The 21,106-nt window shown below is 45.5% G+C and overlaps 1 protein-coding gene across 2 annotated transcripts in view; it reads right to left on the bottom strand.

The window, feature by feature from the left end:
- Nucleotides 1–1,408: 1,408 nt before the first annotated feature.
- SLC43A2 (solute carrier family 43 member 2) overlaps nt 1,409–21,106 on the bottom strand; it is a 33,020-nt gene continuing 13,322 nt past the window's right edge. The window contains exons 6-14 of one of the 2 annotated variants that reach the window (XM_009645155.2): nt 17,597–17,689; nt 16,637–16,770; nt 16,000–16,202; nt 15,219–15,362; nt 11,062–11,200; nt 9,853–9,985; nt 8,813–8,886; nt 6,966–7,089; nt 1,409–6,112 (exon numbers count right to left, since the gene is read on the bottom strand). In XM_009645155.2, the coding sequence (XP_009643450.1) occupies nt 5,951–6,112; nt 6,966–7,089; nt 8,813–8,886; nt 9,853–9,985; nt 11,062–11,200; nt 15,219–15,362; nt 16,000–16,202; nt 16,637–16,770; nt 17,597–17,689 (1,206 nt within the window). In that variant the 3' untranslated portion in view covers nt 1,409–5,950. Of the gene's footprint in view, nt 6,113–6,965; nt 7,090–8,159; nt 8,198–8,812; nt 8,887–9,852; nt 9,986–11,061; nt 11,201–15,218; nt 15,363–15,999; nt 16,203–16,636; nt 16,771–17,596; nt 17,690–21,106 lie in introns of those variants that run through there. The other variant, XM_035900604.1, reaches the window with a different exon arrangement.

A 21,106-nucleotide genomic window follows, 5' to 3' on the forward strand; every position in this document is an offset into this window, starting at 1 on the left:
TCCGCGCCGGGGGCGCGAGCGTGTCCCTCAGCGCGCCCCAACCCCCCCATCCCTCAGCCCGGCTCCGACACCCACACGCTCACCCGCTCGGTCCGTGAGCGAAAGCCGGCGCGGATGAGGGCTGACAAACGACGTGGGCATTAACGCAAATAGCTAGGGAATCAGTCAAAACGGCAGCCGGAGAGGGTAAGCGCATCTTCTGGGAACGGGCCTCCACCACGGCACTAGGTCAAGGCCTCTTAGAGCCACCGCCCAAGCCGTACACAGGTATCAAGAATCACCCCAGGTATTTATTAGAAGACAATCACAAAAACCAGCTAAAGATCACTAGTTTTAATACTTTGTCACTGGAATGACAGAGCAAGGATTGTCTGTCTTTGATTAAAACACCGTACGTTCAGCATGGATAACCAAGATGTGCGGCTTTCCCATCCACACCTTGCACCTCTACCATTCCCATCTAAGACCAGGGTTGTTCATCTTTCACTATTTGCTATGAGCTCACACTGTATAACTGAGCTTGACCACTTTCTCAACCCACTATCTGCATAAATAAAATAAATTTTAGAGGATTTTTTTTTCTCAGCTACAGATTAATTAAACTGGGCTGTTAGCTCCTAACCTAGAGAAGTCAAGAAAAAATTCAAGGTGCAGCCAAGCAATGCGGCAGATGACACTGTGTAAAGCATTCGTGCTTATGCAGTCTCATTAGGAACCAAGCAATACTTTTATTATGTTCAGCCTCAAAAGGAAAACTAGTGATTAACTTAATACCACATTTATTTTTAGATAGTACTGCAAGAGTGCACATCACCTTACAAACACAGAAAAGATGACACAGGCCTGCCACGAGGAGCTTACAATTTAATTTTGACAAACACTACCAAAAAATTTTTTTGGGCGGGAGGAGGTGGGGGAGGCTAATGCTGCCAGTTTAAAAAGAGGGGGCTTTCTGAAAATGGGGATTGTCCCGGGAATAAAAAGCAAGTGACAGAGGGTTGGGCACAAGGAAGCGACAAGCAGCAGAAGGAAGGATGACGATGTGTAACACAGGACACTTGATAAAAACAGATGGCGCAGAGACAGGCTGAGCAGCACAGGTAGAAAACAAGAACCTGTAGGGTTTATAATTAACATGTGAGAATGCAGCTACAGAACACATCATTGATTCAGCTATTCCAGAGAAGTTAACATTGTGACATACAAATCAGAGATGGTGCTTTTTTTTTTTAATTAAAACCCAAACAGTCCCTTCCCAATCAGGAGTCTTACTATAATACTAGTTTCCATTATAAATACTCTGCACTTCTCAACTGGGAAGTAGGCAACACCAAAAGCTCTGCAGATGCAGAAAAGAATCAAAGGACAAAAAATAAAAAAACTTGTAGCTTTACATATTTCATTCTTTTTACCCTACAGTATCTGCTTTATATTTTGTGGCATATTTTCCAAATTCATCAGCCTGTCAAGAGGGAAATCTCCTACTTTAAAACATTTTTGTGATTTACTTAGTTAAAATCTCATTATCCTACAATTTTCCTTTGTAGACAGAGCATGAAGAGGCCAAGCTTTGGTGTGGGAGTTAAACACCGCAGTGGCTGTCGCAGCACTGCTGTTAAGTTGGAGTCTCAGCAAGATTTACTTTTTTCCAGACATCTGTGTCCAGTTTCATCTCAAGGATCCAGATATAACTTTATTCAGTTACTGTCATAGAGTAAGTGTCCTATTAAGCAAAACAGTACAGACTTTCTCTGCTACTCTCAATAGCATCATTGCATTAGTGTTATAAAGACTGTGTTGATGGGGCTTCGGTACTGACAGATTAGTGAAAGGAAAAAGTTGTCATCCCCACCTTCTGCACTCTTTTTTCTTTTTTTAAAGATGGATGCATATTAAATACACGTGAGTCTATAGAGGCCAGGAGCAGTGTTTCCAGAAGGTGCAATCACCTTTACACAGCAACACCCTTGACTCCGAGGGCTCCTACAAACAGGAAGTACTCACAGATCAGCTTTCTGCTTCATTACACTCAGATGGGGATGCTTCTGCAGAGGAGATGAGGTCCTTCCCATGACAGCCTCCTTGTACATCTCATATTGATGAGGGTAAGGGGGTACAAGGGGCATAACCCCCCACCCCCCAAATTCTAGGGATCCCCCTAGTACTTAGGGATTATGAAAGTAGTTAAATACATTGACCTATATTTGAGCTATACAGGTAAATGCATTATTGATTTAAATTGATGTGGCTCTCTAGTCTTTGGTAGCCCATTTATTTTTTTTCCCCACAAGGTGGCTCATGCACATAGAGGAGTGCATCAGGAATTCTCTTGGTCTTGCATCAGTCGGCTAGACAGCAGCAATGCTGTTTTCCACTCCAAACGTGAGTAATCCACAATTACATTTCCATAAGCATCAAAGAACAAGGCAAACTGCCCATGAACAATCACATGTAACAGGACCGTCCCAATAGTGTTTGTTTCTGCACTGTGCAAGACAACATTTAGAAGAGGCTGAAGCCGGAATACTGTCCTCTGAGGGGCTCACCCCTGCAGGAGATGGAGCATTTAATCAGTTATGCCACAGTCAGTGGAATATTTGCACATCTTGCATGTGGATACAGTTTTTTTGATAAATTTGAGACTGCTTTTAAAATCAGTTTGGTTCACAACCGTCAGAGTAAATTAAGCCCCACAAGATCAGATCAGTGTTTCACCTAGCCCAGCATAAATTTTCTCCATCATTGAACAATTCTTAAGAGAAAGAGCATGTAGAAAAGTAATCTTCCCTTGGCATAACTTTCTTATTTACAGCAACTTAAAATCTCCCTGAGTTAGTGGATGCATCAGACCATTGTTTAACCAGCCCCTTTTAAAAAAAGTCATAGCCCTGTTTCCCACCATGTCCTGCAGCAATGAATTCCAGTTTGACTTTGCACTGCAGGAGAGTGCACTCCCATTCATCTGGTGAACCTTGAACAACAAAAACTTCATCATGTACCCGCTAGTCCTTGTGACTGCAAGCCAAAGGCACACTTTGCTCAAACTGCAACTCAAAGGCATGAGCTCTACTCCTCACAGCTGACCAGCAGCTTCTAAACACCATGGCACATCAGCAGAGACACCAGCCAGCATATATCCACCATTTTACCAGATGAAACTGGGTTAGAGGATATTCATAATAAAGGGCAGGGACTGTGAACCGCAGTAGGGAAATAAAAGGCTGTTCTTTAATTTAGCTGCACATACTTCAAAGGCAGCAGCATCTCCACTGTGGCTTCACAAAAATCTGCCACTCTATTCCACCATTTTGCAAAGACATTTACATTAGGAACTCAAGTGACACAAGAGTGGAAGCTATCACGTTCAACATTCTGAACTGAGGTGGAAGCAATGCTGAGTTTGCACTCTGACACCCCTCAACAGCTGTCTCTATTTTAAGACACTGTGAGGCAGAGGACTGTGGCTCAGACACTCACCTGTCTGAGCTCTTATCAAAAAAAAAAATGTAATCTGTCATTGTCATGTCACAAAAATCTTGAAGCCAGAGTAGGAATCTTCTCAAAATATTTAGGAGTAAGCACAGTAATATGAAATGCAGAAATCTGCAGAAAGCCCTCTGGAAATCTGGGCAAGCCGTACTACTGCTGGTGGGTCTCTGAATGTGTACTTAAGACAATGCCAGGTGAACAGGAAAATGAATCAAAACTCTGCCCCCTTAATTATTGCTCAACACAAAAGAAAGAAAAGCTGGGAAGGTCACTAAATCATCACAAAAGATAGAGGCCAACAAAAGACCAAAAGTTCTAGAAGAGTAAAGTGTTGACAGCAGGCAATAAGGCTGTCTTGGAACAAATACATTTAATAAAGGCAACACATTAAAAAAAATTCCACAAATGTGTAAAATACTCAAGTGGCAAGTCACTTCCAAACGAGTGGCTGAAGACTAAAAGGTACCATGAAGTGGTGTAGTATCCAAACTGCCGGTGGGAGGCTGGCTGGAGGCAGTGACTCGAGATGGCGCTGCCGTCCCACGAAGCTGGCAATGCCACCGGCAAGGGACTCTGCGGGGCTTCCCACTGTCCTGCCGCAGCTCTGTGCAAGAAGTCACCAAGCTTGCTACGTAGGGAAGGTGAAGGCCTGGCTGGGCTGAGCATCTGCATGCTTCAAACCATGAGTAAAGGACTTGACACCCAGTTTCCAGGTCATTTGTCAAAGGAAGGTCCGAGTAAACTGCTGTTTCTAACCCCCTAGCTTAGAGCTAATGGGGCAGTGATTGAGTCTTTGTACTTTTCTGACCAGACATGAAGAAGTTGAATGACTTACCCCTTGCCAGGCTTTGCACTACCACAGGAGTTGGCAGTTCAGAAAGCACCACCGCTACATCTTCATAACTTTTATTTCTGCCCCAAACCTTCCCACAGCCACTAGCTCAGCCCGGTGCATAGGCTGCTGCACACCCACTGGTGGTGTTCATCCTCAATGCTGCACAGTCCTGCTCCGAGCAGGTCCAAATGGTGCATTGGTTAACATGAGTCACAAGGCTACAGAAGCTGAGCTACTGACCTCATCGAGAAGGTTAGGGGCAGAAGAGTTGACTTTAGACAAGACTTAGGAAAACCTCTATAAAAAAATAAGCAGGTTAAGAATTCCCTTTGTATTCCCTCCATGGTGAACAGGCCTGGGGCACCTTTACCCACATGTATTGCTCTAAGTCAGCTTCACCATACAATCAATCACTATGTACTCTGTCCAGACAGAGCATCGACATCATAGAAGGCTCTTGATACAGCCAAACCAGCAGCTTTTTGGTCAGTCACAGTAACCTGGTGTTCAGCAGCTTGGGGGCTATTATCAGAACAACGTAAATAAGCTATGGCTAGAGGAATTACATCACCACATCACCCTGCCATATGTCCACAGGATCCCGTTACCAGACACATAGGAGTGTTCTGCACTCTTGATTCTTTTCAAAAGCAAGTCAGCTCATAACATGTGAACACCAAGGTATTTGGAGACCCAGAACTCAGCTTCAAGAGGCTTCTCCACTTTACTAAATACACACTGCTGCTCCCCTCCCAGGGTCCTGTCGGAGGGAAGAAGAGGCAAAAGGCAACAAGTCTCAAAGCACTTCATTGGTAAACAAGATCCAATTCCTATCTCAAAGGTTCCAGGACTGCAGACAGTTTAAAACACGTACAGGTGGTTTGCAGGCCAGGAAGAGGAATTCCAGGCCTTTGAAGGCTTGGTCTAGGACCAAACAGTCCGCCAGGCTCTTCATTTCAGCATGGAAGGCAGATCCATTGCTCAGTCTGTGTCATTTGCAGTAATAAAATATTTGGGAGCTGTCAGTGCTAGCAGCCAACATTTAGCAATACACTGAAGCTGTGCTCATACACATAGGAATAAAATCCCCTTCCCTGCCTCAGAAGCAGTCTGGGGTATGTCTGGATTGACAGTAAAACCACCGGCTCCAGCAACATATCAAGCAGAAAGACCATTACGAAGCCTCAGGAAGGAGGAGAGTGCAGCTTGCATCTGAGAATGTCAGCCAAGATTGGGGGAAGAGGGGAAGAAAACAGGCTTCAGCGTTACGTTTGCAAACTCAAATTATGGTCTTTCTTCCCTCTTCCCCCATCCCTCTATTCCTTCTCTCCCCAATTTCCTATGCAGAGACACTGCTGCTGGAGAGTGCAATCAGGGGATAATTTAAGACACAATATCTGCGTGGCCTTTATAAAAAGGAAAAGTGTCCTGTGTTCTGGAGTAAGGAGTGGGAAGTCTCCTCCTGCCATATATCTGAGGAAAGCTCAGTCATGATGTCCGTCCCTCACTCCAGTGATGAGCAAAGACTGGCAGAGCCAGGAGAGAAAGAGCCTGGCTTACACCACAGGTAGAACCCACGGATGTGGTAGGAACCTGTACAGGGGAGGTTGTATTTGAAGCACCAGTTTAAACAAAGGCTTCCTCATTGGGAGTGCCATTGATTTTGAAGAAAAGTTTGGCATCATCCATCTTCTTTTTTTTTTCTCTCTCTAGCCTGCGTCTGTAGCAGACCAAGTAGATTGGAAGGCAGAAACCCAGGAGGCTCAGGCCAAGCAAGCCAACATTCACCTGCAGGAAGAAGGACAAAACAAAATTAGGCAGATGACAACCCAGTCATGCGTGCCAAAGTGTCAGAACCCAGCCCACGTCAATCAGCTGTGGGCAAGCCAGGAGATGCCCTGCTCGGTCTACTGGCAGCCGCCTCCACTGTATCTATACTTATGCACCTGTGCCAAGGCACCATGTGTATAAGCTGAATGCTGCAAGAATTTGTTGCTCTGGATCATGGCTGTGGGAGTCTTGTTCCACAGAACAGGCAGGGCTGTTTAAGCTGCAGTTCTTTTACACCAAGTTTGCTGACTGAAGAGCAACAGGCCGCTGGGGTGGGCGCATGTACCCTAGAGACCAGGGACTCTCCCCAGGACCACCCATGTCATGATTTAATGAGCTGCCCAGACAGACTCTCATCAAGACACCACACTAGCCCTACCCTCAACACCCACATGGCTTTTTGGACATTAGCATCAGCAAACCAAAATTTACTGGTAATTGGAGCTAATGGCTCTCAAAAGAACAGAGTATTTCTGCTGTAGTTTGAGGTGTCTGCAACAGATTCACTCACTTTTACCTGGTGGATTTTGACTCTCCACACAAACTATTAGCAGGAAGCCCTTGTGCAGCCTTCTCCCTTCCTCTCTTTCCATACAGCAGCGTAAGGGCTAATAGTTTTCCCTCCCAGGGAATCATTACTCTCACAGGGAAGGGTCTTCCTGGATGGCACCAAGGTAACAGCAAACTGAAGGACACGCAAGATTCCAGCTGTTTTTAACCCTGGTCCATGCACAGGAGTGCTTTTGTTTTCAAAGAAACGAACCAAAATATTAACCACCAAGCCTTAACATTAAATTTTAGAAGAACTTGCCCAGAGAGGATCTCCTTCCAAAGGTCCTGTCAATGCCATAAAAAGAGGCTGCTGCAGAAGGGCGAAAAGGGCACTGATCAACGACTGCAACCCTGTCAAGCTGCCAAACTGAGTAGAAGGGTATCTGTCAACAGAGAAAGCAACAGCATCATTATATGTCACCTTGACTGTTCACATCACCCAGATCAGATTACGTTCCCAGCTGACCAACACAACGGAGCACAGTCCCAAGACAGGCATAATATGAAGAACTTCTCTCCTGGACCTACGTATAACTACCTCTTTTTATATTTAGCTGTACCCAGTGGTGTGCACAGTGCTCTCTAGAGCAGAATGCAGCTGGTGACAAGGCTGGAGCCTTCCTCTCCAGACCATTCTCATCCTGAGCTCTAAAACTTAAGTAGTATCAGATCCAGCACTTGTTTTGTTTTGCAGCTGTACCATAGGCAGGTGGAAGTGCTTATACAACTACTGTTCCTATTGCAAAGGGAGAAGAGTGTTTATATTTACAACTTAAAAGCAGGGCCTCTATCCAGATGACAGCATTTGTGGCTGAGCAATCATCTTCATCTGGTCACAACAATTTGCTCCCTTTAGAAGTGAGTGAAACCTGCACAACAGGTTAGTATGTGTTTTCCTTTTTAGAGGACAAGTCTGATCCTAGGTCAAACTAAACAACACTGTTGATTGGAAAATGCTGAATATCAGATACTACTAAGGAAAAATTAAATTTCAGGAACAGTCAGATCTTTCTCTTTCCATAACTGAGCAGCGTTTAAAAAGAATCAAGTTAAATTAAGCTTAGAAAGAAAGAAGTGGATCAAAACCTTCAAATATTCAAAGAAGTCACATTCAAAGCAAAAATACCTCAACTCCAGGAAGTTGCAAAAAGTTGCAATGGTCAAACAGGATTAGTTTACAAGCAAGCTGATATGTGCAGCAACAGGCATTTACCTTGCCCAAGACAAAAATCTTTTGCTTCTAGCTGCCAGGAAACCAAAAGTTTAAGCATTTTTGAAGCAGATTCTTAGATGAGTTTTTTAGTCTGGATTCCTCAGACACTTGGACCAAAACCATTGACAGGAGTTTGTGGAGTTTCCATTTGTGGAGATATTCAAAACCCAACTGGCCGCAGTCCTGAGCAACCTGCTCTAGCTGACCCTCCTTGAGCATGAGGACTGAGCTAGATGGTCTCAGGAGGTCCCTTCCCACCTCAATGATTCTGCAATTCTCTGAAAGGTAACAGCTTCTTTCTGTTCCTCTGCCCAACAACTCAGGACAGAGGAGCAGATCTGTTTTCAAAACCAAAACCATCGCTTAATAAGGAAGAGAGTATTTAGATTCAGCTATTGATAATTTTAGTAAGTTGGAAACAGGATGGATGATCTGTCCTGGGAAAGGGAGTAGGCATCACTAATAGTATCTTGAGCAATGCTTTACCAATGTAATTTCAGAGCAGACCAGTAGCAATGTATTCCCTTACGTTAATGTTTTACCTGGACACATGCACGTAGCTATTCATTACAAGATAAAAAAGCCTTGAGTTTTTACTGTATAACCTTAGTGTCGATAGCCTAGTCTCACCTGAGGCCCATACATAGCTGTGCCTGTCTCACTGCAGTAGCTACGCCAAAGGGGTTAGTTCTTTCTAAACAAGGAAGGCATCAGCTAGTACATCAGTCCAGCTACTGTCATATCCAGTGGTGACTGAGAAAACAAGTTGCATCATTTTTTCCCCCCTCTGACCACAAAGACTTCACTTCCTGATCTCCCTCTCACCTGGACAGCTAATTATCCTAAACCAGTTTATCTGGCCAGCCACTTATTATAGGTAAGCAGAGACTTACACAGCTGCATAGAGGCCTCCCACAGCCGAGTGGATGAATCCTCTCACAATTGTGTGCAAAATGAAGGAAAGGATCTGGAAAGATAAGCAGAAAAACGTTACATCCTAGATAGCACCTCAGTGTGCCAGATCCCAACATACAACCATTCCTAAAAGCTGTCTCCTTTCTAGTACCAAGGTGGGCTTCAGGAACCCAGAACCAAACCATGAAAGATCTGCACAAGGGAAGAAATTTGTGCTCGTCTCTAAAAGCACTGCTCTTCCTTACTTTGCAAAGGCTAACATCTAGTGTTCTTGAGGTTAACCACACACAAGACCCGTCTCATTTGTAAATGGCACTGCTGCAAGGACATGTCCCCAGCAACCCGTGGCCAGAGTCACAATGCTTTTTCATTGCGCTTCTGGCCAATTTAGTTAATTTTCCACAAGTTATTGCAAACAATATGCAAGTATGAACAAACTATATCTGCCTGTGTCATCAAGGCATGTTTAAGTATAGCATAAAAATCACTAAACTCCTCTGCCAAAGACAGGTGGTGCCACAAAATAAATATTTTAACAGGTGTAGATACCCACAGGTACCATTGGGCATAGCATTTGATGCAGAAATAACCTGCTGCATGTATCAATGTCATACTTCTTACAGCAACTTTTCTGACCGTCAGCAGCTTAAATCAAGCCCAAGTTAAATGCACAGACACTGCTGAGAGGATCTCAGTAGGAAAGTATTTATTGTTACAGAGCTCAGCTGCAGAAACTTCTGAGTTTGAATAAATTGTGGATCAACTCTGACATTTTAACTATAGCTGCTTCTCTAGGTTCTCTAGGTGTAAACTGCACGGTATTACTTGTTGCAGCTCCAAGACTGGGGTTCCCAAAGCAGTACACTAGTCTTCCAGCAGTGCCAATAAGCCCTCCTGCCACTAGCTGGTTCTACTGGCTTTTTTTCTTGTAGGACCTCCTGGCACTGTCACACCTGTCATTTTGTCAGGACCCACACTGCCAGCCCCTCCAGCACACCCATCCATTTGACCTATTCACCTGCAACGGAAGATTAGGAATAAGACAGGTGATTCCAAATCCAACCAGCAGGACATTTGTAAATACAAAGGCATTGGTGGCATTGGTGATTTTCTGGATCTGGCGATCGCGTTTTTTCTTTTTCTTGTCACTTCTGGAAGGATACCGAAAGCTGTGTTACAAAAAGCACTTTCAGCAGCTACTGGAACTCACAGATAGATTCTCCACATATCACATCAACTCTGCCTAAACCATTTTGGCTAGAGGTTTGCCTAAGGAGGTGGTGGGGTCTCCATCAGTGGAAGGTGAGGAACATCTGGGCAATTATTTCAGTGCTGTTACTCTTACTGTTAGGCTAGAAGGGAAGTCTGAGCCTCCCCTGCTACAATTTAGATTTGCTCTTCTTGACTTATCTTAGTGGATACAGAAAATAGTTTGGTCTTTTCCTCTGCAATTATCAATCCTTCCTTCAGGCTGGACATGAGCCGGCAATGTGCGCTGGCAGCCCAGAAGGCCAACCATACTCTGGGCTGCATCAGGAGAAGCGTGGCCAGCAGGTCAAGGGAGTTGATTCTGCCCCTCTACTCTGCTCTGGTGAGGCCTCACCTAGAGTACTGCGTCCAGCTCTGGAGCCCTCAGCACAAGAAGGACATGGAAGTGTTGGAGGGGGTCCAGAGGAGGGTGGTCCGAGAGCTGGAGCACCTCTCCTATGAGGACAGGCTGAGGGAGTTGGGCTTGTTCAGCCTGGAAAAAAGAAGGCTGCGGGGAGACCTGATTACGGCCTTTCAATACCTAAAGGGGGCCTATAGGAAAGATGGGAAAAATCTTTTTAGTAGGGCCAGCTGTGACAGGACAAGGGGTAATGGTTTTAAACTAAAACAGGGTAGGTTTAGACTGGATATAAGGAAGAAATTCTTTACAATGAGGGTGGTGAAACACTGGAATGGGTTGCCCAGAGAGGTAGGGGAGGCCCCATCCCTGGAAGCATTCAAGGCCAGGTTGGACGGGGCTCTGAGCAACCTGATCTAGTTAGCGGTGTCCCTGCTCACTGCAGGGGGGCTGGACTAGATGACCTCTAGGGGTTCCTTCCAACCCAAAACATTCTATGATTCTATGATTTTCTATACTGAAGAACCAATATTCTTCTCAGTCTTTCATCACAAAACACATCACGCAGAGCAGAGGGGCCTGCTATGTGGCTGCATGTCCTGTGTGGCACACACTACGCACCGCTCAGCATTGCTGTCTTCATTCTCTTCTGAGCCATCGTCACATTCTTTCATTCGCCAATCCATGATGTACCCAATCACAGGCGCCGTCAGCAAGCACAGCAGTTGCAATACCCCAAAAATAGAAGTGTAGAGAGCCACTGCAAGGAAAAAAAAAAAAAGATTAAAAAAAGTTGTCAGTCCAAGTGGTACCATAGCAGCAACAGAAAAGAAACCGTTCCTCCCCATTGATTGCTCTCTCATCAACAGCCCTGACCCCACATACTCAGGCTAACAGGCAGGGCTGAGAAGCTGGGACACCAAAGCGCCACTTCATCATTTAGCCTCCCAGAGGCATGACATCAGAGGGGGCACACTAAGCATGCTTGCTTCAACCATTCTGATCCTGCACTGGTATTCTGAGCAGCATCAGCCCAACATCAAGTAGGGCTCCAGGAATGGGATTCAGCAACTGCTTAGTGCTAGTGAGGTTTCTTCTGGCTAGCACCAACAGGGAAAGTTCTTACAAGCAATATATCCTGCACAGCCAACCCTGCCTTAGTCATCTCCTCTCCTGCCTTGCTGGGAGCTCCAGCTGCATTTTTTCCAGCTGGGAAGCTCCAGCAAGGACAAGCCAGCCTGGGAAGGTGAGGACTAACCCATTTTGTGCAGAACAGACATGTTTGGAGGCAGGGGGAGGAGAAATTAGCAGCAAAAAAAATCCCACAGCATCTGAGAACAATCCTAAAAACTCAAACTGATGAAAATTCGCCATGTGTTAAAGATGGGAAAAGTGTCTACATGGCTTGCTAAGGGAAAGCTGATGCCAGCAGACTTAGAAGACACTATCCCCTCCTCTAACTGAACAGTTCCCCCACCCTGCTGCTTTTTTCACTTCCTCTCTGCAGCCCACATGATGAATCTGTAGGCATCACGCAGAAGGGCTGGTGAGTCATGGTGCACTACAACTCAAATAAGGATGTAATTCTGAAACTGCCCATCTCAGCACAGAGTGTTAAAAGTTACAGCACTGTAAGCAAAACAACCAAAAAGAATTTTAGTTTGTCCCTCCCAAAGCACTTCTAGATCTAGCCAAAGCAGTACAGCCAGGACTTACACTAAATGTCCAGAGGAAAGCAACAAAGCTGGTGAGGGGTCTGGAGCACCACTCTTAGGAGGAGCGGCTGAGGGAACTGGGGTTGTTTAGCCTGGAGAAAAGGAGGCTGAGAGGAGACCTTATCACCCCCTACAATTACCTGACAGGAGTCTGTAGCAAGGTGGGTGTTGGTCTCTTCTCCCTGGTAACAGGCGATAGGACAAGGGGAAATGGCCTCAAATTGCACCAGGGCAAGTTTAGGCTGGACATTAGGAAAAATTTTTTCACCTGAAGGGTTGTCAAGCATTGGAAGGGGCTGCCCAGGGAAGGGGTCGAGTCCCCATCCCTGGAGGTATTTAAAAGCTGGACAGATGAGGTGCTTAGGGACATGGTTTAGTGGTGAGATGGCAGGGTTAGGTTAACAGTTGGGCTTGATATCTTAAAGGTCTTTTCCAACCTAAAAAATTCTATGATTCTATAAATCTACTTGGTAATGGAGAGAAGTTTGCAACAAGCTTTTCTCTCCTGTACAGTTGTAGCAAACCCCAGCAGGGCTGCCTTGCTGTGCCCAGGCATGGCACCTGACGATACTTTCCTGGCTCCAGTTGCTGGCAAGGGAACTAAGAGGAACTTCCAGCTCCAACCTCCACCCTCACATTCATACCCCCATTACCTCCTCAAAGGCAAGCCCTGAAGTGGCCCCACATCCCATCTCATTATAGCAACTGCTGTAACCAAGAGAGACAGGTGGTATCACCCTCTACAAACACTCCTGAAGCTGATTTGCTGTTGTCTGGTTATTTTTTAATAGAGGGTAAGAAGCAAGCCACGCTGTCATGTTTTGCCTCTTCGTGCTATTCTGAACACTTAATCTTGGGCTCTAAACCGCAAGAGCGGAAGCCAGCTTGAAGCAGGGAATGAAATTTATGGGGTCAGCAAGAGATGAGGAGGAGAGACAGTAGCTGCAACAAAACAGGGCCTCCTTAATTTATCTATCATCTTACAAAACATGATTTCCGGGGGGAGGACGGGGGGAGGGAGGGGGGTAGCTGAGGAACAATACCTAACAAATACCAGCAGAAGTAGGTATGGCAGAAGCAGCAGCCTGGGTAGAGCAAAAAAAGGGTGCACACATAGGCACAGCCCTTTACATCCACTGTTCTACTTCTTTCCCTCAAAACTATCCTGAGCAAGCACATCATACAGCTGAGTTTTCCAACCCCCCCTGATTCCACCACCCAAGGTCTCTAAGTGTTACCATATTTGAAAGCAAGGTGACAATTTACAAAAGATGCAGCCAAATTTCAAGTTCTAGACACAAATCAACCATCTCCTGCCTTCTTACAAGACAATTACACATTTGCAGAGCTACCGAAGCCCTTAGCTACTCCATCTTTTGGGGGTTTTCAGAAGGTAAGTAGCCACAGGCCAATTGCTCTTGCCACCTCCAGGTTTCATGAGAGGTCTAAGTCACCAAAAACCTGCCCAGGAAGCAGGACTGTCAAGGACACAGTGCATCACTGCAACTTAAGACTCTACTCCTTATCCAAATGATTTTCCCCACACCCTTCTCTCCTGTTCTGCTCCCAGGAACATTTAAGTTTCCTTTGACCATAACACTTGCAGGATTGACTCAAGTCTCTTCTTTCCTTGCCGAGTGCTCCCAAGAGCAGTTGCAGGTAGAGGGAGCTCTCTAGATGAATCACATTCAAGTAAATAACTGCGAGAAGAATGAAGAATCCAAAGCAGCAGCATCCCATTCTCTCCTGATCCACAGAGATTACATTTCTAGAGAGCTGCACACATCTTGGAATTGCTCTTGCAGCCTGACACTGCTGCGAGAAGACAATGCCACTGTTTTGCTGATGCCATGGAAACACCAAGACAGCGAGCGGACTGCACTCTGAGCCCAGGCTATGTTCAGGGGGAGGAAGGGGAAAATGGGAAGAAATCTCAGAAGTGACACAAAAAAAAATGCAATATACCCAAGGGGGACAATCCCTTTTTTAACAGAACTTGATCTAAACAGAATTGGCAGCATGTATAGTTAATATTAATTCTAAAATACCAGGGAAGGGAGGAGAGGAAAAAAATGAGAGAAATAACTAGAGCAAGCCAGGGTAAAAAGAAAGGAAAAAAAATCAGCATGAAATAATTACAAGGTAAGCAGAAAACTTAGCCATGCTGGGAAAAGTAGGCAGTGTGAAGTTTGTCCTGTTTACCATTTAATGTCTAAATTGGCTCTTGAGCCAGGAGATAAAGAGCTGAATGCTGCAGGCTGTCAAAGGCTCAAGAAACAAAGCAATTCAGGGAATGCCAGGGCACTTGGAGTTTCCTGACTTTCCTTCCCTCCCCCAGAGCTCACTCCTGTTTTCAGAGGAGTGCCTCTTGATTTATCAGCTTCATGCAATCCAGATTTAACAAGTTCAAACTGGATCTTACTACAAAGGACAAAAAAAAAAAAAAAGGGCTAAGCCTTGTTTTGCAATCCTGGGTATTTTCAACAACAGTAAACTAATGTACTCTTTCCTCTTTGCTCCATGTACTGAATCAGGGCTATAAATACAGACGAGTCCAGCGCAGTGAGCACCCCTGAGCCTCCCCGGCACACACCAAGCTGCACAAAACAGCTATGACTTCATTTTTCCCACCCCCGGTTGCTGGGCTGAGACACCTAGTCCAACCATTAGTCATGAGAGTCAGCTGCTCTCTAACTCTGTGCTTGCTTAGGATAAGCAAAGCAAATACCTGATGAAATAGGTTTTCCAATTTAAAAAAAATTATCGCAGTCCATCCTGAGAGGCTACTTTCAACAACCCATCTGGGGAAATAGCATGGAATAGTATTTAACAGACCCTGGGCTAAAATTAGCTTGACATTCAAGTGCCTACCTCGCTGCCCCTCTGTCCTGGGCCAGCTCCAGCCCTCCACTAGACCCTACCAGCAGCTGTCAGCCGCACTCTAACACCACTAATTGCCATACACGGTGTATCTGCTGAGTAATCAGGCACGCTGGCCTCTTCCAAAGACCAAATCTGGGTCAGGTACTGGTTCCAAGGAAGCAGATAAAGTCTTCAGGTTACCTTGGTCTTCATCTCCGGACAGAAACTCAAGGATGGTATTCATGGCCCCCATGTAGAAGATGAGCCGTAGCTGAGTGACACACATGGTGATAAGGCTGAGCAACAAAATAGGACTGAAGACACTCTTCATGAAGGAGGGAGAAGCTGCAGAAGGAATAATAGAGTCTCTGAAGAAGGCAATATACCTTCATAAACATGTACAATTTCAGAAGAGGCTTTGGCCTCTGGGTTAGCAGGTCTTCTCCTAGCTAGTCATTCCAACACTGTGTGCCTGTAGCAGCTCCAAGGAGTTCACAGTTAGCAACTACCCGGTGCCTTACAAACTTCGTAATAAACAGCTACAGATGCCTGGAGTGTGGCTACCAGTAACTGGGGCACAGGAACCAGAAAGGAAGACTCGCCTAATTCTGTGGATTAGAGCAAAAGGAAGCTTCAAGCCATTTGCTTTTGCCATATCCCTGAGTAAGGAAGGCTTGGTCATGATGGCAACAGTCTACCAAGAGACAGCAGCGACCAACTGCACTGTCCTTCCGCAGCCATACCAGTTACCCGTGCTGTTGTTCCCACCATTGCCAACAACATACGCTGTATTTAGGCAAGTATACAAGGACAGGATTCCTTATATAAAACTGAACTTGTATTTAAATAATGGTGGCTGGCGTGTGGCCCTGGCAACACATGGATCACATATCGCTATCTCATAAACAGGTCTGGAGCAGAGCAGAGAGGCTGACAGCCTTGTGCCAGCACAAGCATCCCTGGGGCACTCATGGAACCACACCTGCATTGTCAGGCTGGCACTTCACTTCTAGGTCCACTGTAGACAGACAGAGCTTGTTGTTCTCTTGCAAGGCTGTCGGCTCCTTGGGGCCCTTCATGGAGCTCCCCACACTGAGACGGCGCCCCACAGTCGTTACTTGCTTGTAGAACTGCTTCCCAGTGATTTTGTGGTCAAATCCCAGCCAGCTGAACTTTATTTTCACCCTGTTGGGCAGCAAAGAGCATGAGAGCTGCAACACAGGGTGGGGAATCAGAGGCAGCAAAGTTGCAGGAGTCAGAAATGCTACATGTGGATTTAAGGCACTAGTTTCCATCTACAAACCACAAGTGGTCTGGATCCAGAGCACAGAGAGATATTTCCTCAGGGCCAATTTGGCACAGGTCATTATAGAAATACTTATGACTGACAGATCATTTTCCTTTGCAATTCCTACACTTTGGAAAGTTCAACTTTCCACAGATATTCACCAGTCAAGACATAACACTAATGGCAGACATAAATCCTCAGCCTAAGGAGTGGCAGCAATAAACAACATGCAAGGGAGTTCCCTGTCCACTCCTCTAAATTAGCCATGCCAGCACTTTCTAGAGGATTAAGAATGGGATTAGCCATCAAGGCCAGCCTAGAGGACACTTACGTATAGTCCATGTCTTCTGGTCCTGGGAAGGGTTCCAGCGGCCAATTGAAGAAACAGTTGAGGAAAACTAGTCCTGCACAACTTGCCCAGACAAGAAGAATAAGGATGAAGGAGACCCCGAAGTCATAGATAACCTGGAAATCACAAGGGAATATGGTTTTGCCTATAAGGGCAGAAAGATACTCCAATATTCTTTGAATGAGGTCAGAGGAAGCTGTGGGAAAGAACAACACGCTACATTTAAAATGGGTTTTAACTCAAGCGGTAACAAAGAGTAGTTCTGGGACAGGCAGGCTTGGAAAGTGATGTATATGCACACTTATAACAGCAGCTATAGCAACAACAACAGGATGTCCAGCTGGAATAGCAGGCAGTTGTATTGCAGATGACTGCCAAAGGTTTTTATTCCCTGGAAAGCCAGCAGGAACTTCCCTGCACACTTGAGGCTACATTACCTTTACTATATCCCCCTTATGCTAACTCTGCAGTGAAAGATCTCTGGTTCAGAACCACCAGTGATCTACCAAGGCAGCCCAAGTGACCATCTCTTCTGTCCCTTCAGTGCTGTTTGCTAGCTCTGAACTATGTTCAAAGCCAACCATTGGTGACAATCACACAGATTAAATACACGTGTATTAAAAATACACATATATATACACTCCTTAGAGCTTAAAAAAGCAACCTCTCATAAAAAAAGATCTTCAGGTTTTCCACTTTTATTTAGCACCTTTAAAATGTCGCCATCTATTAGTAAACAGACCATTATCTTTGCAGTATTTGTTTCATTCTTGAGGCAGTCACTTGGGAAGTCTTGTAACAGACGGGAACTGAATCTTGCAAATGCACATCTCTAAACAAGTGCTTTAGCAAATAGTCCCTCTTCCTTGCCACATTATTGCTAAATGGTGCAAGACTTCAGCACACCACCACCAGTCATGAGTCACGATCCCACAACCTCACCTTGATTCCTGGAAAAGTCACAGCAGAGGAAGCATAGGAGCCAATCATCAGCGCAATGAACGTGGAACGAAGGTCACCAAACATGTTGGGCAGCTGGGGAAAGAAAAATTGGTTGAAACCGGCTGCTGCCAAGAGAAGGGAAAAAAGAGGGAATCAGCTTTATCTTCTCAAGAAAGCCTAATAATGGCAGACATAAATCTGGCATTTAGGGTTAAGACTTCTGGATACCAGAATCTGAAGCAGACAGTTTTACTCAAGAATGACTTAGCTCTTCAAGATATTGCTCTGCAGGTTGCATTGGTGTCTCCGGTGCCAGGGAATATCTACAACCCAAAACTTATGTGCTTAATGACACTGCTTCTTTCCAGACCGACAGCATACTTTGTATTGGTTATCTTTAGCACAGGAATATTTGCTCCAGCCTTTGTGCTTTCTTTAAATGTTCCTTACCCCGAACCTGTAGCCACCACCTCTTTTCCTCACAAAAAAGATACTGTGCCCTAGTTCTCTACATATCACCCTCTCTTTAGTCAAGAGTTGTGATTGCTCCACAGTCTTTAGCACGCCCTGCACCTTGAACTGCCAGGTTTATTTATGCACCTTGGGTCAGCACCCAAATCTTTGCGCCAGACCAGAAAGTTCCTGTTATAACAAGAAGGAATAGACACAAACACGAACTGTGTTGCTGTTTGCATGCCCATTTCTAGCTAGGTCCCTGGCTCCTTCTATGAAAGCAGACTCTCTCTATGAGAGGAGCTAAAAGCTGGTCATTTCTCCATCAGCTGGATGGCTCAGATGTCCAAGCACACTAGGTTGGAGCTAGGTGCAGAAGGCAATCACAAACACCAGATACCCAAGCCTTCATTGCCCAGCACAGCTATGAAGCTGAACTCCACAGCAAGAAGCAGGCAACAGCACCTGGTGTTGTTATCCCTGCCACCCACCTCACTTCACTGCCTGGGCTCCTATCAGGTATGATGGCATTGCTGAAAGCAGACCAGGCTGGTTCTGCAAGGATCTGTTGGGAAAGCAAAGCTCTCAGTAGGGACAATGAGAAGCAGCTCACAGCAGCTACTTCTGCCACCTCAACAGCAAAAGCACTCCCAGGCTTGGCTCTCCAGCCCCTGCTTCCACTCAGGACCCAAAAGCAGAGGGGAGCAGGCCGAAAGAGCTGTGGAGACCTTCCCATGTCTCCTAGGAAAGGAGGAATTCCCCATTTTTTCTAAACACCCAGAAACGAAGTTTCCATCACCAACTAATGATGGCCTGCAAACCAGAAATTGCAAGGAGAAGCTTTGAAGTTGTAGGCTACAGAGAGCTCAGCTGATACCTCCTGAAGCTGGTCAACAAGCAGAGATTCTGCTGCAGGCAGGCAGATTTCCCTCCCACCTCCTTTTTCAGGTCACTTACTCCCCAAATTCACTTGGGCATTACTACCATGTCAGCCTCAGAGGGCCTCAAAGCAGGACGCTGTGGGTGCCTTCTAGGACAGAAAGCATAACCAGCATTTTATCTGTTTAAAGACGCGGCTGAACAAAACGATTCAGAGAACATTAGACCGAGCCTGAGCAAGCAAATCCTGTCATCACATTCCCCTTCCACTGCTGAAAAACAAATCCATCTTTCCCAGGAGTAGCATATAAGGCAAGCAAATCTGGCTTGTGTCACGGCAGGACCAGCGTGTTTACAACACACAAGTATTCCTGTGCAGGAACACTCTAGGATCCATCTGGCTGTTTATCATCCCTCTGTCTCACTGCAGAGCTTCCTATGCAGTGCAGCCTCCAGGTCCTCAGATAACCCCAAGCCAGGGAACAGCAGCAGTGATGTGCAGAGCCTGATGCTGCTGGTGAACCCCGAGCAGACGCAGAAAAACGCTGCGCTCCTCTGCAGCGAGGATCCCCGCACCCATCCCCAGATCCCTGCATGCGGGAGAGCTGCCAACAGGCTGCTTTCAGGAGCTGCAGACAGGAAACGGCAAAGGATCCAAAGGTCTGTTACCAGGCACAAAAAAACTATCCTTGGAAGCAGTGGCCTAAATACACACCCCAGAAAACAGCATCTGCAGAACAGTTATCTGCAGGTTGCAAAAAGGCTAGTCACTGTCACCAGGCAGGGTGTTCATTTAATCTCCAATACCCCCAAACCTAAAATAATCTCCAGAAATTAGAACAAACAGCTGCTCCTGCTGGGGAGCTCGGAGCAGGGCAAGAGCTCCACAAACACAGCTGCTTCTTGGCTCAGGCTGGTTTTCCCCAGAGCCCCTGAGATCACAAAAAGCCTTTTTCACACAGCAGACAAGCAACTCCCAGGTGGATCCTCCTGCTCTGAGGGCTACTGGAGACATCGAGCAAGCCTGAAAGCAAGCAGTCACATCCGGGAAACCCCAAGTCTGCTTCTGCCTTGATGGGGACAGAAGTCCTCGAAAGGCTGGAGATTTCCCAAAATCCTATTTGGCATCAAGCAAGCGGCTAGATTAAAAAAAATTGGACATAGGAGATGTAAGGTCTTATCCAACCCAATCAAAGCAGAAACTGCAAACACCAAGCACTTGGGAGGAAAAGAAATCTGAGACTACCTGGAGGGACAGAGGGGAGGCAAAGGGAAAAAGTAGTCCATGCCCAGACAGAAAACCTCTCGGACTGCGAGTGCCAGCACTGGCAATGCCTGTGCAGGTCTCATCTAAAGACCAGCTACTAAAATAACACACAATATTTACTAAGCCATTTTTCATGCTGTCTTTACAGCAGCAAGCGTTGGAAAAAATGAACCCTGGAGAGAAAAAAAAAAAGCCAGCCACAGAGCAAGTGGGCTCTTTCTGCCACCAGGAAGATCTGATCCTCATTCTGATTCTATCCCTGCAGGCCAGAAGGGACTCTTCCCCTAACTTTGCCCATTCTGATATGACAGCCCCAGCTCTGCAAGACCTACAATGACAGAAACTCTTACACTTTCTGTTTAAAGGTCAATAATACTCAATGTATTATTAACTTTATGCCCTGCCTGAAAGATAGTAACTTAATTTTGCCATACCATAATTGTTTTTTCCTGAAATCCTTAGTTGTCAATTTAGGATTGCATACCTATAAAATAATTTCCTCTTGCAAGTTATTTTCTCATCTGCCCTATAATGAGTTTAAGGCCTCCAATATTTTTTTTATGATTTTTTTTTTCAGCTTTTTCCTGGAGACAATTCATATACAAAAGATACCATGGTAGTATTACCAAACCCAGTTTCCTTCCTCTTGCAAGGACTGTTTGAAAGGACAGTGAAAAAAGTCAAGGGATTGAGAACTAGACTACTGGAGAATAGTATTTTTGTTCAAACTAAACTTTGTTTTCCCTATCGGGGGTATATTTGGAAGTTATACAGACACTAAAAATAAGTTCAAGAAAAGCCTCAAACTGCCCATTTTGTCCAAAGCATATGGAAATCCCCGTTCCCATTCTCCAACGAACAAAAGATCAGAGCCCTAAGTTTTCCTAATATTTCCAGGCAGTGAAGATTCC

This window comes from Egretta garzetta, unplaced genomic scaffold, assembly GCF_000687185.1.
Source record: "Egretta garzetta isolate BGI_Z169 unplaced genomic scaffold, ASM68718v1 scaffold108, whole genome shotgun sequence".
Classification (NCBI taxonomy): Eukaryota; Metazoa; Chordata; class Aves; order Pelecaniformes; family Ardeidae; genus Egretta; species Egretta garzetta.